Here is a 16,548-nt window from a genome sequence, read left to right as displayed (position 1 = left end):
CGTTTCCTCTAATTGTATTTAAACCCTTAGTTTCCCTCAGTTCTGTGCTCTGTGTTTGTATGTTAGCACCCTGCCCTAGTGTTCTGTGTACTCTTGTCGATTCCGGGTGACGCTCTTGTGGTATTCTGTTTTTTGTTTTTGTTTATTTTTTGTGAGTTTCTTTTGAGGCCTTTTTGTGCTTTTCCTACCACCTTTTGGATTTGCCATTTTTTGTATTTAAGGATTTTTTCTTTATTAAATACACCGTCTTAAGTACTGCTGTGTCTGCCTCATCTTCTGGGTTCTGCTGACTATTCGTGGCTCAGTTGGTTAAGTGACTGTTTCTCACTCCGGAGACCCAGGTTCGAAACCGGGTCCTGACAGAACTAGTCCTGTATGGGATGTGGTATTCATGAGGTAAAAGCATCAAGAGCAGAGAACAATCAAACAGAGACTAGGCACTAAACCAGCACACCATGCACCACAGAGCGGACATAATGACTGCTGTTCAACCTCTACATAACCTCTTTTCGAACATCATTACTCTCACAGCCATGACCAACAGTTACATAGATGCTTAACCACCCTACAAATTCATCATCAACTCTTTCACCCTACGATGAGGGTGAAATGCACTAACGCCACAGCCCCCTTTAACATCTTGATTCAAATGTTGCTGAGCGCTGCTCTTTTCTCGCCGCAGCGTCTTATGGCGGCCATGAAATGACACCAGCGAGGACGAACACAAGGATGCCGTTCAAAGGAGGTCCATATACTGTAGGTGACGCTTCAAGATCTTCCTAATATGCATCACTGATCATTTGGACTCGTGAAGAATGCATAAGAGACAGCATGTACATGTACCGTACACGTCAGCGAGGACTCTGGATTCCCTTCATTCATGTATTACTGTGGGAATGTATGCATTCTGTGCCTGTAGGGTTTGGGTTCACTGGTCTACGATTCCTATAGATGGATGAATTACACAACAAAAACAGCGTCGCCACACTTCTTTTTTCTTCTGTGACTGGAATATGTAGAGCCGTCGAGTTTTGCCAACAATTTGCAGACAATACAACCGAAGACACTCAATTATACTGTCCTTGTAGTTATTTATAGTGCACATGTTTTGGCTGGTCTGAAAAGAACAAAGTCCAAGCCGCAATAAATAGTGAAATCCCCTCCAGAGTAGCACCATGTTATATGCATGGAGGTAAGGAAGTCCCAACGGGGTGAAGAAGGTGGAACGGGAACTATTAAGGACGTGATGCACACCAACGGAAGCGAGCAGCCCTGTTTATATTTAGTCAAAGTTTAAACAAACTCCACATTCCAGACTTATTTCGAGCTTCTGGCAACTGCAGAGGATGTTGTTCGATCAGGATCCACGTCAGCAGCAAAAGCACATATGAGTAAACCACCAACACTTTACCACCCACTGTCACTCTGCCATTCACAACAGTGTTCAATCTGGATGATACTCACTTGACATAAAGTGGTCACTAATCTCTCGTAAACGGATGAGTGGCTGGTTGTTTACGCTAGATATTGTCTCTGGGCTGCCAAGATTACATGGTTATTGCCACATCATACAGTGCTTTTTGGATGATGATGATAGTGGACAATGTTTGATGGTGAAACTAAATCATTATGATATATGATGATGAAGTCTCCGTTTTGTGTTCAGGAGAGACGACCGTACCTTATTCAGATGTTTAGATATGGATCCAAAAGAGTTGTTGCTTATGTTCTCTTTGTCAGACATTCCTGAACAAGAAAATAGAAAAATGACACTTCATTCCCATACTCTACATCATTCCCATACTCTACATCAGCACTTGTTTATCTACAACGATTGGTGCATGTTCACAAATATACTTAGACAGATGTCAATACATAATCTCGATGCTATGTTGAATGTAGATACAGTATGTGTCGACTAGAATCTCCTTGAGGAGTGAGTTACATAATATCATCAGACAGTCCCCAAGGGAGATTTGTACAGTCAGAAGTGTGTGTGTGTGTGTTTTAGCCTTCAGGAAAAACATCATTAGTCATTTCACTTCAAAACCTTATCTGTGGGGAAGATACCTGGCTGTTCTTCGACTTGACTTTAAGACTGCTGATATTTCTTATTTCATATTAAAGGCGAGAGGTAGGCCAGTACGGAGCATTGTACGGTAGGTGAACATTACTGATGTCACTGTAGTTCTTGTACTCACTGTCAGTGCTACGTCCACCACTTTCCATAACTCCATAGGGTGGGGCAAGCAGTCCAGCCATGCACTGACGATATTTCTACAGAGACACAGAAGACAGAAGAATGGTCAAAGTGTGTCGATAACTAGACATGGTGGAACCAGCCACAAAAGCCAAATCCTAAACACTACAAGGTTCATTTTAGTGTGTCGATGCAATTCAATTCAAGATGCAGTTCATTGTCAACTACTGTCACCTGTTGATGTCAATAGAATTATTTGGATTGTAGTGTTATGTGTCTGTGTTTGACCCCCTCCCCCTCTTGGTGTGAATTCATGGCTGCCAAAGGAAGCCAGTCTTCCCCAAAACATTTACCAAGAAAAAAAAAAACATAAAATAATCTATCTTTCCTCTCTCTGTGTTTCATAATTTTCCTTCAATTCGCAAGAGGCTGAATGTGTTTCACCGGAGAAAGCATCCAAACGAGTAAAACAGCGCCCCTCTCTCTCTGTATGTGTAGCCCATCAATCTGACGCTGTCTGGTCAAAAAGAGCATGACATTGTTGCAAGGAAAGCCATCGAGCATTTGGCCTGAGTGAAACTGAGCTCATCTGTGAATGGTCCTGGTGCACCAAAAGAAAGTGTCAGGGATGCCAGGCTGGATTTGGCTTCACACCAAATCACAGCGCATCAAAGACAAAACTTGATTTTTTGCATCTCATTGTGTTGTTGTCCTCTGGTGGCTAGCTAGCTAAAATGATCCCTTTCCTAAATTAGCCATGGATGGAGATAGGTATTTGGACTTGTGGTTGTACTTAACTCTCCGTACTAGCCAATGATTATAAACTGAGATTCTGATTAGATGATGTTGAAATGTTGAAGTTGACATGGTGCAGGAATAGTGGAGGGAGCTTCTGTTCGATTTGCGGTAACTCTCCGTGGTTCTAAATCAATAGTTGTTTAGTAGTCCGAAAATGTCGGAAATATTAACTTGCTTGGCAGTGCTGTTTGTTACATGCAATATGCTAAGTGGAATTCACCGGACAGAGGTTGCTGTGATGAAACAAAAGTGTGGTTGAATTTATTCTGCCACTGTCTCTTCTTATTGCCTCTGCCTTAGGCGTATATATCACGGTGGCAATGCATAATGAACTAACAGGTTACAACGCAAACAGCGCCATCTTTTTTTCTGTCTTGGCTTCCCCGGTGATTTTACCCATGCACCGCTCCTGCTTGGCCCTGTACTCTCTGTATCAACATGGGCCATTGAGGACTATGTAAATACACAGCTGAGACCTCCAGCTGGCAGTTATGAGCATTCAGAAGCTTTACAACTGCTGCAGCCTCATTTAAATGAGCCTTCATCTCACAAAAAGCTCCACAGTGTCCCACTGCATTTCAAAGGACAGAGCAAAATACACGTTTCATGTCGCTTCATTTGAAGTAAAAGCCTATCGCTGTAGGCCACAATAGCCTAACGTGTATACAGGACGACAGGCTACAAAACCACAGTAAGGAATCAATGGTGAGACATGGGCAAATGTTCAACTATCTACGCTTGCTTTCCATGCCATATTTGACTAATGATGGCATTACTGGGGGATGAGCAGATTGTGGCAGAGAGTAGTTGACTTACGAGTTGATCAAATCGCCTCAATCTGTGGTCTTTACAGATAAGAAGGCATTACAAACAGATTACACCAAGATTTAACAAGCCACACACAAAACGCATACACAGACACTCACACAAGAGGGAAGCGTCCAAACCTCTGAAAATAAGTCTCTTTGCACTGCATTGATATTCTAGCGTGTAGTCCCTCCCACCAGAGCACAGGCACACGCAGCTCAGATCAAGTGGTTTCTGTCTGTACTGCAGATTAGGCCTATCTATGTACGCTCCACAGACTCCTACTACCTGGCTTTAGCCTCAACCCATATCTGTCTGTAAGCATTAGCGCATTCATCCTACCTGTGGAGAGATCCTCATTGGTCCCAAACTTTTTATAGTCCCGCACCCCTTCAAACACTCAACCTCCAGCTGCTGTAATCCTCTAGCGCCGGGGTCAGCACACTCTCAAATGTAGATTTTTTTTTACATCATTGTAAGCTTGCCACACATACACTACACGATACATTTATTAAACATAAGAATGAGTGTGAGTTTCTGTCACAACCAGGGGTGTGGGAAGTGACAAAGAGCTTTAATGGCACAGGTCACAAATAATAATATAATAATAATCCATAATGTTGCTCTTTATTTAACCATTATTCATATAAAACCTTATTTGTTTATCGAAAATTGTTAATAACTCACCACAGGCTAATTAAAAGGGTGTGCTTGAAAGAATGCACAAAACTCTGCAATTGGGTTGTATTGGAGAGAGTCTCAGTCTTAAATAATTCTCCATAGTCTGTGCCTTTATTTAGCTAGTGAGGGCCAAGAATCCACTCTGACATAGGTACGTGGTTGCAAAGGGCATCAGTGTCTTAGCAGCACGATTTGCCAAGGCAGGATACTCTGAGCGCAGCCCAATCCAGAAATCTGGCAGTGGCTTCTGATTAAATTCGATTTTCACAGAACCGCTTGTTGCAATTTCAATGAGGCTCTCTTGTTCAAATATAGGTAAGTGGATTGGAGGCAGGGCATGATAGGGATAACAAATCCAGTTTTTTGTGTCATTCGTTTCGGGAAAGCACCTGCATAATTGCACACCCAACTCACTCAGGTGCTTCGCTATATCACATTTGACATTGTCCATAAGCTTGAGTTCATTATCACACTAAAAAATCATGCAATGATGGAAAGACCTGTGTGTTGTCCTTGTTAATGCAGACAGAGAAGAGCTCCAACTTCTTAATCATAGCCTCAATCTTGTCCAGCACATTGAATATAGTAATCCTAGATTCAGATCATTCAGGAAAGAAAAAAACATCACCCAGATAGACCAGTCGTGTGTCACGCCCTGGCCATAGAGAATCTTTTATTCTCTATTTTGGTTAGGCCAGGGTGTGACTAGGGTGGGCATTCTATGTTATTTTTTCTATGTTTTTGTACTTCTTTGTTTTTGGCCGGGTATGGTTCTCAATCAGGGACCGGCTGTCTATCGTTGTAGCGTAGGTAGCTCTTGCCCACATGGGTTTTGTGGGTAGTTGTTTTCTGTATGGTTAGTTTCCTTACAGAACTGTTCGTTTTCCGCTTTGTTGTTTTTTGTTCTAGTGTTCTGATTTTAAATAAATATCATGAACACGTCCCATGCTGCGCCTTGGTCCAGTCATTCACAGGAAGAGGATCGTTACATTGTGTGAGAAACTAGTCATCATGCAAGCGGTCAGACAAGTGAAAATGATGGTCAGTAAAGAAAACTTTAAGCTTGTCTTCTCGTTTTTGCGCCATCAGTACAGATACCAACACATCTTGACTAACAAAGTTAATTTGATATCACAAATCTGTCCAGTACTTTAAAAATATCCTCTCCTGTTGTCCTGGTTTGCAGAAGGTGTCTTCCTTAATTGACCCCCCATAAACGTAACAGACATATACCAGGAGCTGTGCCAGGCCTGCCACATCTGTTGACTCATCCAGCTGTCACGCATAGAATTCATTGGCTTGTATACGAAGCAGTAATTGTTTCAAAGCATCTCCTGCCAAGTCATTGATGTATTGTGAAACAGTGTTGTTTGATGAAGGCATTGTCTGTATAGTTTTTTGGGCCTTTACCACCAGCATTGTCCCAGCCATATCCGCGGCAGCAGGAAGAATGAAGTCCTCCACAATAGTATGGGACTTGCCTGTCCTAGCCACTCAGTAGCTCACTATATAAGACGCTTCTAGCCCATTCTTCTTAATGGTATCTGTTGCTTTTATACATGTCTTACTACTCAAAAGTTGTCTTAATTCTCGCTCAGAAAACTCCTGTGGCTTATTTTCCAAATTGGCATGTTTTGTTTCTAAATGTCTGTGAAAGAGTGAAGGTTTCATAGAGTTGTGAGATAATATTTTTTCACATATAAAACACCGTGGCTGAGGAAAGGCACTATATAAGTGAACCACAAAATCAATATAGTTATCATATTTGCACCTCTTCGATGGTCCAACGTCCCTGTCTGTTCGGTGCTTTCCCGGGTAAAGGGGGCAGTAGCTCTTCTGGCTGCATCAGATTCACAACTGTCAGTGTCCATGCTAGCTGGGCTAACAACAAATGTAGAATTACTGATGCTAGCATTGGATGTGCTCGTGGAAGCAGAACAACTTGTGTTGGTGACAGGTGCAGGTGTCATACTGCTGGTATGTGTCTCTATGGACGCGGGCCACATTTTTTTTAACCATTTATCAATTTTCGAGCAAACGGAATGAGCAGCAGCTATTTTTGGCTACATATGGACCGTTAGTGGAATTCCTGTGAGAGAGTAACGGTTAATGTGATTGGATGTTAATTATTTGACTAGGCTACCTGTATTTGACATTGTGTTGTTATTTCACTGAAAACTAGATGGTTTCATTTTATTTTTGGCAGTGAAACGAGGCTACTCAGGCGAGGAAAAAACCTTATGTCACACCCTGGTCGAAGTATTTTGTGTTTGTCTTCATTTATTTGGTCAGGCCAGGGTGTGGCATGGGTTTTTGTATGTGGTGTGTTTGTATTGGGATTGTAGCTTAGTGGGGTGTTCTAGTTAAGTCTATGGCTGTCTGAAGTGGTTCTCAATCAGAGGCAGGTGTTTATCGTTGTCTCTGAATGGGAACCATATTTAGGCAGCCATATTCTTTGAGTGTTTCGTGGGTGATTGTCCTTATGTCCTTAGTGCCCTGATGTCCTTGTTCTGTGTTTATTTATTTTCGTTACGTTCTTTGTTTTGTAGTGTTTGTAATTGATTCGCGTTTTACGTTTGTTTATTAAACATGGATCGCAATCTACACGCCTCATTTTGGTCCAATTCTCCTTCCCACCTAGAAAGCCGTAACAGAATCACCCACCACAACAGGACCAAGCGGCGTGTCAACAGGCAGGAGCAGCAGGAGAAGCAACAGCGGCAGCAGGAGTTACGAAATAAGGATTTCTGGACTTGGGAGGAAATCCTAAACGGAGAAGGACCCTGGGCAAAGCCTGGAGAATGTCGCCGCTCCAAGGAAGAACTGGAGGCGGCAAAAGCGGAGAGGCGCTGGAATCAGGAGAATCAACAGAGGCAGCAGCAGCAGCAGCAACAGCAGGAGAAGCAACAGCAGCAGCAGCAGTAGTGGGAGAGGCTGCATTACTTGGAGAAATGGACTTGAAAGGAGATCCTTGATGGAGAAGGACCCTGGGAACAGCCTGGAGAATATCGCCTCCCCAAGGAAGAACTGGAGGTGGGGAAAGCGGAGAGGCGCCGGTATGAAGAGGCAGCACGGCGACGCGTATGGAAGCCCGAGGGTCAGCCCCAAAAAATTCTTGGGGGGGGCTCAGGGAGAGTGTGGCTGAGTCAGGAGTCAGACCTGAGCCAACTCCCCCTGTTTATCGTGAGGAGCCAAGGAGGAGACCAGAACCAGAGCCGGTGATGGAGGTGAGCGAAGCAGAGACTGTGAAGGGGTTAATGGGGAAATTGGAGGAGAAAGAAATGAGGGAGTTAAAATAAAATATAAATATATCCCATTTAGCAGACGCTTTTGTCCAAAGCGACTTACAAGTCGGCTGGGGCCACTACTTTTACATATGGGTGGCCCCAGTGGGAATCGAACCCACGACGCTTGGCGTTGCAAGCGCCATGCTCTACCGACTGAGCCACACAGGACTCGGGATTGTAGCTTAGTGGGGTGTTCTAGTTAAGTCTATGGCTGTCTGAAGTGGTTCTGAATCAGAGGCAGGTGTTTATCGTTGTCTCTGATTGGGAACCATATTTAGGCAGCCATATTCTTTGAGTGTTTCGTGGGTGATTGTCCTTATGTCCTTAGTGTCCTGATGTCCTTGTTCTGTGTTTATTTACACCAGTATAGGCTGTTTCGGGTTTCATTACGTTCTTTGTTTTGTAGTGTTTGTAATTGATTTGTGCTTTACGTTTGTTTATTAAACATGGATTGCAATCTACACGCCGCATTTTGGTCCGACTCTCCTTCCCACCTAGAAAGCCGTAACACCTTACCCAAATGTATAGCCCCGTTGGAAAATATAAATGGACTGTTTAATGTGAATTACATTTGGGGGGGGTACCCCCCCCGACTGCATTGCGCGTATCCCTGGGGGTACTTATATGGCAGTTTGGGAATACCTGCTCTGAGGAATCAGCGTATGACTAAGGCTGTAAGTGGCTTATAGTGTAGCTGTGCCATGCAGCATGACTATTATGTAACAAACAATGCAGTGTAGGCCTAATATTGAGTTGTGTCCTCTGATTGGCACACATACTGTACAACAACCCATGTCTCAATTGCCTCAAGGCTTAAAAATGCATCTTCAACCTATCTCCTTCCCTTCATTTACACTGATTGAAGTGGATTTAACAAGTGACATCAATAAGGGATCATAGCTAATGTTTTGTACACTCAGTGTATATCACTTAAATAATCAAAAAAAATGCATGAAACCATTTGCATGTTTAATTATATGTGAAGAGCTTCCATATCAAGGAGAGTGTGGTAGAGCTCTGCTTCTCTGTCAGAATATGATTTTTCTTCTGCTAAGCATTTATAGGCTAATTCTGTCTCCCTACTAATAGACCCTGAGGTACAAAATAAAATACACAAAATCAAGGGTCATTTAGAGCAGTACTTTGTCTCTGAATCAATTGTCTTGAATTATTGACACAATAAGAAACTAGAACACTAGAACAACCATAATCTAAATTAAAAACAGAAAATACTATTTTAAGTGAAAACTAGGCATTGGTCTGAAGCCTAAAAAGAAAGACAATTCACATGAACACCACAATGCCTACCTCACCCATGCTCTACCAAGGTTTTCCAGCATACAGCTTTTACCTACTACAGTAGCTACAGTGACTTCGGAAAGTATTCAGACCCCTTGACTTTTTCCACACTTGGTTACATTACAGCCTTATTCTAAAATGGATTAAATACAAAAATATCCTCAACAATCTACATACAATAGTCCAGAGTGACAAAGCGAAAACAGGTTTTAAGAAAGTTGTGTACATTTATTAAAAGTAAATAACAGAAATACCTTATACATAACTATTCAGACCCTTCGCTATGAGACTCGAAATTGAGCTCAACTTCAACTACAACTTGATTGGAGTCAACCTGTGGTAAATTCAATTGACTGGAGATGATTTGGAAAGGCACACAACTGTCATTATAAGGTCCCACAGTTGACAGTGCATGTCAGAGCAAAAACAATGCCATGAGGTCGAAGGAATTGTCTGTAGAGCTCCGAGACAGGATTGTGTCGAGGCACAGATCTGGGGAAGGGTCCCCAAGAACACAGTGAACTCCATCATTCTTAAATGGAAGAAGTTTGGAACCACCAAGATTCTTCCTAGAGCTGGCCTCCCGGCCAAAATGAGCAATCGGGGGAGAAGGGCCTTGGTCAGGGAGGTGAACAAGAACCCGACGGTCACTCTGAAGGGCTCTATAGTTCCTCTGTGGAGATGGGAGAACCTTCCAGAAGGACAACCATCTCTGCAGCACTCCACCAATCAGGCCTTTGCAGTAGAGTGGCCAGATGGAAGCCAATCCTCAGTAAAAGGCACATGACAGCCCACTTGGAGTTTGCCAAAAGGCACCTAAAGACTCTCAGACCATGAGAAACAAGACTATGTGGTCTGATAAAACCAAGATTCAACTCTTTGGCCTGAATGACAAGCATCACATCTGGAGGAAATTTGGCACCATCCCTATGGTGAAGCATGGTGGTGGAAGCATCATGCTGTGGGGGTGTTTTTAAGCGACAGGGACGGGGAGACTAGTCCGGATCGAGGCAAAGATGAACGGAGCAAAGTGCAGAGAGATCATTGATGAAAACCTGCTCCAGAGCGCTCAGGACCTCAGACTGGGGTGAAGGTTCACCTTCCAACAGGACAACGACCCTAAGCACACAGCCAAGACAACGCAGGAGTGACTTCAGGACAAGTCTCTGAATGTCCTTGAGTGGTCCAGCCAGAGCCCAGACTTGAACCCGAAACAACATCTCTGGAGAGACTTGAAAATAGCTGTGCAGCAATGCTCCCCATCCAACCTGACAGAGCTTGAGAGGATCTGCAGAGAAGAACAACAAAGTACTGAGTAAAGGGTCTGAATACTTATGTAAATGTGATATTTCTGTTTTTTATTTTTAATAAGTTAGCAAAAATGTCTAAAACCCTGTATTGTGTGTAGATTGATGAGGGGGAAAATTGAATACATTTTCCAATAAGGCTGTAACCTAATAAAATGTGGGAAAAGTAAAGGGGTTTGAATACTTGAAGGCACTGTATGTTGGTCTATTGTACTTCAAACAATGTGTATGCAGGTTGCTTAATATTCGAACCACAGACAGACCCAAGAGAAGAAGAGAGGGGGGGGGCAAACCTGGTAGCTGGCTAGGAACAATGGTAAACAGTGTCCTTGGCCCCCGCCTGTAGAGCACTTTTCCCGTAGTTCTGTTAACGACGGCAAGGGCAGGTGTTCGGCAGGCATCAGTGAAAGACACTGGGTGCTAGCTAGTTAGCTAGCTAACTAGTACTCCAGTACACAGAGGTGTAATAAGTAGCTAGCTAGCAAGCTAGCTAACGATAGCAAGAAATCAATAGACAGTGTTCTTTTCCCCCGCCTGTCGGCCACTGCTTTCCCGGAGTTATGTTGACGATGGTGGGGGGCATCAGGAACACCCCAAATTGCGGGCCGCAGCCCCGCAAGAAACGCGCAGTAGTACGCACACCACAGTCCTTGTCCATTGCCACTCAACGATGCTCTTTTAAGAGCCACCTAATAATTGAAAATAAGCACACAACGTGCGGGCCAGGGTGTGTGTATCGGGAGAGGGGGGTGTCAAAACTATACATGAAAGAAAATGGTCAAAATGTCTCCTCGCAGAGGCAAACCCAAGACCTTAAGACGTTAACGCTTATGCTACAAACCCTGCCATGAACGCATTATCTTAACACTATTTAAATGGACAGTCTGGTGATGACAGGAAGCGTTTGTTGTTCACTCACTCAGTACTAATTGAATGTTTTCTTGCTTGGTTAAAACTTCTTATGTATCAGGACGCTAGCGTCCCACCTCGACAACTTCTGGTGAAATTGCAGAGCGCCAAATTCAATTTAAATTACAAAAAATATTTAACTTACATGAAATCACAAGTGCAATACATCAAAATAAAGATTAACTTGTTGTTAATCCAGCCGCTGTGTCAGATTTCACAAATGCTTTACGGCGAAAGCAAACCATGCGATTATCTGAGGACAGCGCTCACCAGACAAAACATTACATACAGTTACCAGCCAAGTAGACTAGTCACGAAAGTCAGAAATAGCAATAAAATTAATCACTTACCTTTGATCTTCGTATGGTTGCACTCAGAAGACTCCCAGTTACACAATAAATGTTTGTTTTGTTCGATAAAGTCCCTCTTTATATCCAAAAACCTCCATTTTGTTAGCACATTTTGTTCAGTAATCCAATGGCTCAAATGCAGTCACAAGAGGCAGACGAAAATTCCAAATAGTATCCGTAAAGTTCGTAGAAAAATGTCAAACAATGTTTATAATCAATTCTCAGGTTGTTTTTAGCCTAAGTAATCGATAATATTTAATCCGGACAATAGCGTCGTCATTATAAAAGAAAAACAACAAAAGGCGCGCTCTCGGGATTGCGCACCAAACAGGTTGGGGACTTTCCACTGGCCTCTCAAAGAAACTGCTCATTCATTTTTCAGAATAAAGGCCTGAAACAATGTCTAAAGACTGTTCACAGCTAGTGGAAGCCATAGGGAACGCAATCTGGGTCATAACCATTTATATGGTGGATAGACTTTCAATAGAAAAACACCCATTTCAAAATAATAGCACTTCCTGGATGGATTTTCCTCAGGTTTTTGCCTGCCATTTCAGATCTGTTATACTCACAGACATTATTTTAACAGTTTTGGAAACTTTAGAGTGTTTTCTATCCAAATCTACAAATTACACGCATATCCTAGCTTCTGGGCCTGAGTAGCAGGCAGTTTACTTTGGGAACGCTTTTCATCCAAAATTCCGAATGCTGCCCCCTATCCTAAAAAAGTTTCAAATTGTTGAAAACAGGTGATGTGTTGAAAACAGTCACATAGCTAACCAAGTAAGCAATAATGGCTTCTTCTTTTGATTGCGCAAAGGTAAAGCAAGCAAGCAATGATGTTGGTGTTGTTTAACCTGGGTGCACCCGCACCCCCTTGGCTATTTTTACTTGGATGGCGACTTCAGGTTTTCAGAAATACATTGAAAATCAACTTGACACTGTATCAATCAGTCAGCGCAAATCTGGATTATAATAACAAGAAGAAAATTGCACTGACAGAGGAGTGAGAGTACTGAATAAATGCATAAAGTAATGGCTGTAATGTTAGCTCGCTACATTGCTAGGCAAGCCAGATTGACTAGTGTATGGAGTAACGTTAGCGTTAGATGAGCAATGCCCATTGCTTCTATTATACATTAGCAGCATGGCAGTTTCCCAAAGCTTGATGTTGACTAACTTTACTTACTAGCTAGCTAGCTAGCTGTGCTTTGTGGAAGAAAGTTTATTTAACTGACTTGCCTAGTTAAATAAATACTTTTTATTTTATTTTTAAGATTAAGTTGTGCTGGTGCATTGCGATCTGTCCATACTGCTAATGTTACAGCCTTGTTGGCTTGTAGCTAGCTAGCTAACGTTACTGGCTAACTTAGCAGCCAAGGATGTTTACTATCTTATTTGTTTGTGCTCTGATTACACACAACTGTCAAGGCCAACAGTTTACACAGGTGATTTCAGCCATGTGAAAACCTTCCAAAGCAAAATATAGCTAGCTTCCTTTGCTTGTAGCTTGCCTCTCATCCGACTGGTGTTAACTAGCTACTAGCACTGTTGCTGTGCAACCCAAGTGTTTTGGTCCGGTTTTAGAAGTCTGAGATTTGGCTGAAAAGATGTTAGCATTGTCAGAAATGCTACAAAAGGGTAGCACATCTCTGGTTCTTAATGGACAGAAATGAGCACATGAGAGTGACAAATTAAAAATGTAATCAAACCTGTTGCCCCTACAAACTTATTGATTCCGAAAGGTGGCAAGTCTAATGGTCACTTTATAGACGCTATAGTCTTGTTCTTAACCACCTAGATATCGAGCTAGGTCGGGCAAGAAATTGCTTCTTTTTTTGTTTTACTAATGCTAATGACCCTGTTAAAAATTCGGTATGTGGTTCTCTTCTCCCGGGCAGCTCATGTCGAGAGGAGGGGAGTGTGTTATGTACCTCCAATCAAATTGATTTGCAAATGATCATCATCATTGGTGTCATATTGGCTTAGATACTGTATGATAGTAGGGAGATTTTGAATTTCACATTGAGCTTCAACCAATGCATATACTATTGTGGGGCCATTAGCATTCCTGGAATGGATCACTGTTAAATCAATACCCTATAACAACATGTGGCAAAGGGCTTTCAACAACAGGTCAATGGACACTAGCATAATACAATGGGCTAAGCGCCTAAATGAACGGTGGGGCTCCGTAGAAGCTGGTTAAGGAGCATTTAGCAACATATTAATGCTGCCTGTCATCCTTTGTATTTTTGGTCACTACAGACCAAATGAAAGCCAAACTGACAGAGTCATTTGTTACCAGATGTCAGTTTGCTCCCAGAGGTCCAATTCTAAATTCAATTCTACCCAGAGCTAATCACTTCAAGACCCCCTCAGAGGCAAACAGCTTTTCCCCCCAATTAAGAAGCCTTTTGAAAATGTCTCAATGACTTCCGATTTTAAAAGCATTTCCCTTACTGTAATCCAAAGCTCTATGCTCTTTGAGAGTTACCAAGATATGAGCAAAAATTGTATCATAAACCATGAGACTTACATTGTATGTCAGCATGTATTCAATCTTAGAACTGACCTAATCATCACATTTGTCTGAAAAAGCATATAACAGCATGCTTTTTCGATCAATTATTCAATGTAAATAGAAAAAAAGCCTCCAGGATCAGTTACTGTAAACATGCCCATCTTTCTTTGTTGAAAATGAAAGGGCTTGTGCTTGAGAGGAGCACTTAAACTGAGCAACAAATAAGCATTCAGTGCACATGAGATGTCTTCAACATTTAAATGACCCTACTGGACCAATAAGTCTCTCCCCAGAGGTACTGGCTGATGGAGAAAGTGCGGGGTATTGGAGGGTGGGTGGGGGTGTTATTTTAGATGGGGATTAGTGCCCACATTTACAAAATACTATAGTGTATACCATGGTTGATATTTCTCAAAAACACTACAGTGAATACTGAATAATTTAATGTAATATACTTTAGTATACTGTAGTATTTACAGTTTACTATAGTATAAATACTGTAGTAAAAAAAAGAGTATATACCATCGTAATTACTGCAGTGTTTTCACGGACTGTATTATACTGTAGTATTTACTATAGTGTTCTTGCGAACTGTAGTGTGGTATACTTATAAGGCACGAGGGCGTGTGGTATATGGTCAATATACCATGGCTAAGGGCTGTTCTTATGCGCGACAGATGCAGCTCTTAGCCATGGTATATTGGCCATATACCCCAAACCAGAGAAGTACCTTATTGATATTATAAACTGGTTACCAACTTTATTAGAGCAGTAAAAATAAATACGTTTGTATTACCCTTGATATACCACGGCTTTTAGCCAACCAGCATTCTGGGCTCGAACCACCCAATTTACAATGTAGTATTTACTGTAGTGTTTTTGGGGACATTACTGTAGTATTTATTAATGTGTTTTTTGTTTTATTGTCTTTGACATAGAAGTGGGGGGCTTTCTCTGTGAGGAAACCTACTGGAGAAATACTAAAAGAGCAAATGTTCCATAACCTGTGGCTACTGTAGGTAGGACTGGGTTCTGAACGGAGAGTTCAGAGCTTCTGCTATTTTCTATAACCATAGGGAACACAATATATGGTCTATACTCTCCGTTCGTAGATATATCGTAGATTTCTCACTTACGGGTGGCACAAATTGGGATATGGAGGAGGGGAATGGGCAGGGTGTACTACACACAAATTAAATACTGTAGTATTTACTATCGTTAAGAAAAGTGTTGTTGCGGACTGTAGTGTATTTACAAAATACTACACATGATTGAGAGATACTACAGTGTGTAGTATAGTATATTACAGTTTACTACAGAATTCTACAGTAAGAACTGTAGTATTCTATAGTAAACTGTAGTATTTTGTTATGTGGGAGGCGTGTCAGAAAACACTACATTTACACAAAGCGACACTCTCCCCCTGTGACCTACTGCACTTGCTTCTACAGGAAGCTTTTAGCAATACTGATGAGGAACAATCAAATACAAGATCAATGATTTATAAAATATGCTCTCCTGACAAAAGGAATATAGATACAACATCAAATATAATGTATGGTATATTTGATTGCTCTTCATCTATGAAAACAGTGGGTAGAAAATGTATTCATCAGCTCACTAAAGGCATCTGCATGCTTCCCATCCGAAACAGTTTGTTACAGTTTCAGCATATACTGTATAATGACAACATTTTGATCGTTTTAGTCTTCGGCAAGGTTTTTTTCCAGCTGGTAGTGCACACAGGTTGTTTTCGAGGCAGGCCGAATTTCGGTAGCCGAAGTCTACACCCCTACATCGGTCATTGGTCAACAGTAGTGATTCTTCAATAAAGTGTTTGTTGTCATTCAGCAACTCATTTTCATGCACATTTTTTCACTTGAGAAATACTGCATCCAAATACTTAGGTGTACACTTTTGCGGCTAAAAAGTCATGATAACTTTCCTGAGTTATCTTAGATTGGTTCTGACTATTGTGAGGAAGTGGCTACCGTGGATAAACAAAACCATTGTCGCTGTTTTTGTTCTCATTTTTCAAGCGAATGTCTTTTAAGGGAGTCTGCAAGCACGCTCTATCTGTTGCCCTAGCCGAGTTTGGCTAGGCGCCAGCCGAACCGAAGCGTATGGAAGAAAGCCTTTAGACACTCTATCTCAGCTCATCTTACAGTAACACAGTAGGAGTTGTGGACCAACTGAAAAATAGACTGTTCCCGACAATGCAATTGACTCTCGCCCATTTCCCTATTTTCTTGTAACTCTAACCCCTTCATTTTATTAGATAGACCAAATTCCATCAACAGAGATCCAGCTCTGTAATTACAAAGAGCTCTTCACAACTGCAATATCCATTAGAATGATCTCTCAAATTAGCCTCCATTATTTCAAC

General features: G+C 41.9%; 1 protein-coding gene and 1 non-coding gene across 2 annotated transcripts in view; both read right to left on the bottom strand.

Moving 5' to 3' along the window:
* rapgef4a (Rap guanine nucleotide exchange factor 4a) overlaps positions 1–16,548 on the bottom strand; it is a 52,808-nt gene that overhangs the window by 16,805 nt on the left and 19,455 nt on the right. The window contains exons 5-7 of the mRNA XM_064976020.1: positions 10,341–10,349; positions 2,202–2,277; positions 1,682–1,746 (exon numbers count right to left, since the gene is read on the bottom strand). Of these exons, the coding sequence (XP_064832092.1) occupies positions 1,682–1,746; positions 2,202–2,277; positions 10,341–10,349 (150 nt within the window). The remainder of the gene's footprint in view (positions 1–1,681; positions 1,747–2,201; positions 2,278–10,340; positions 10,350–16,548) is intronic.
* Positions 15,106–15,160, bottom strand: LOC135547794 (U7 small nuclear RNA). The gene has a single exon (XR_010456743.1). It is a non-coding gene; the product is annotated as a U7 small nuclear RNA (small nuclear RNA).

Source organism: Oncorhynchus masou, chromosome 10 (genome assembly GCF_036934945.1).
Source record: "Oncorhynchus masou masou isolate Uvic2021 chromosome 10, UVic_Omas_1.1, whole genome shotgun sequence".
NCBI classification, from domain to species: Eukaryota; Metazoa; Chordata; class Actinopteri; order Salmoniformes; family Salmonidae; genus Oncorhynchus; species Oncorhynchus masou.
Note: the sequence above shows the minus strand (reverse complement) of the source record. Positions and strands in the feature narration are given on the sequence as shown.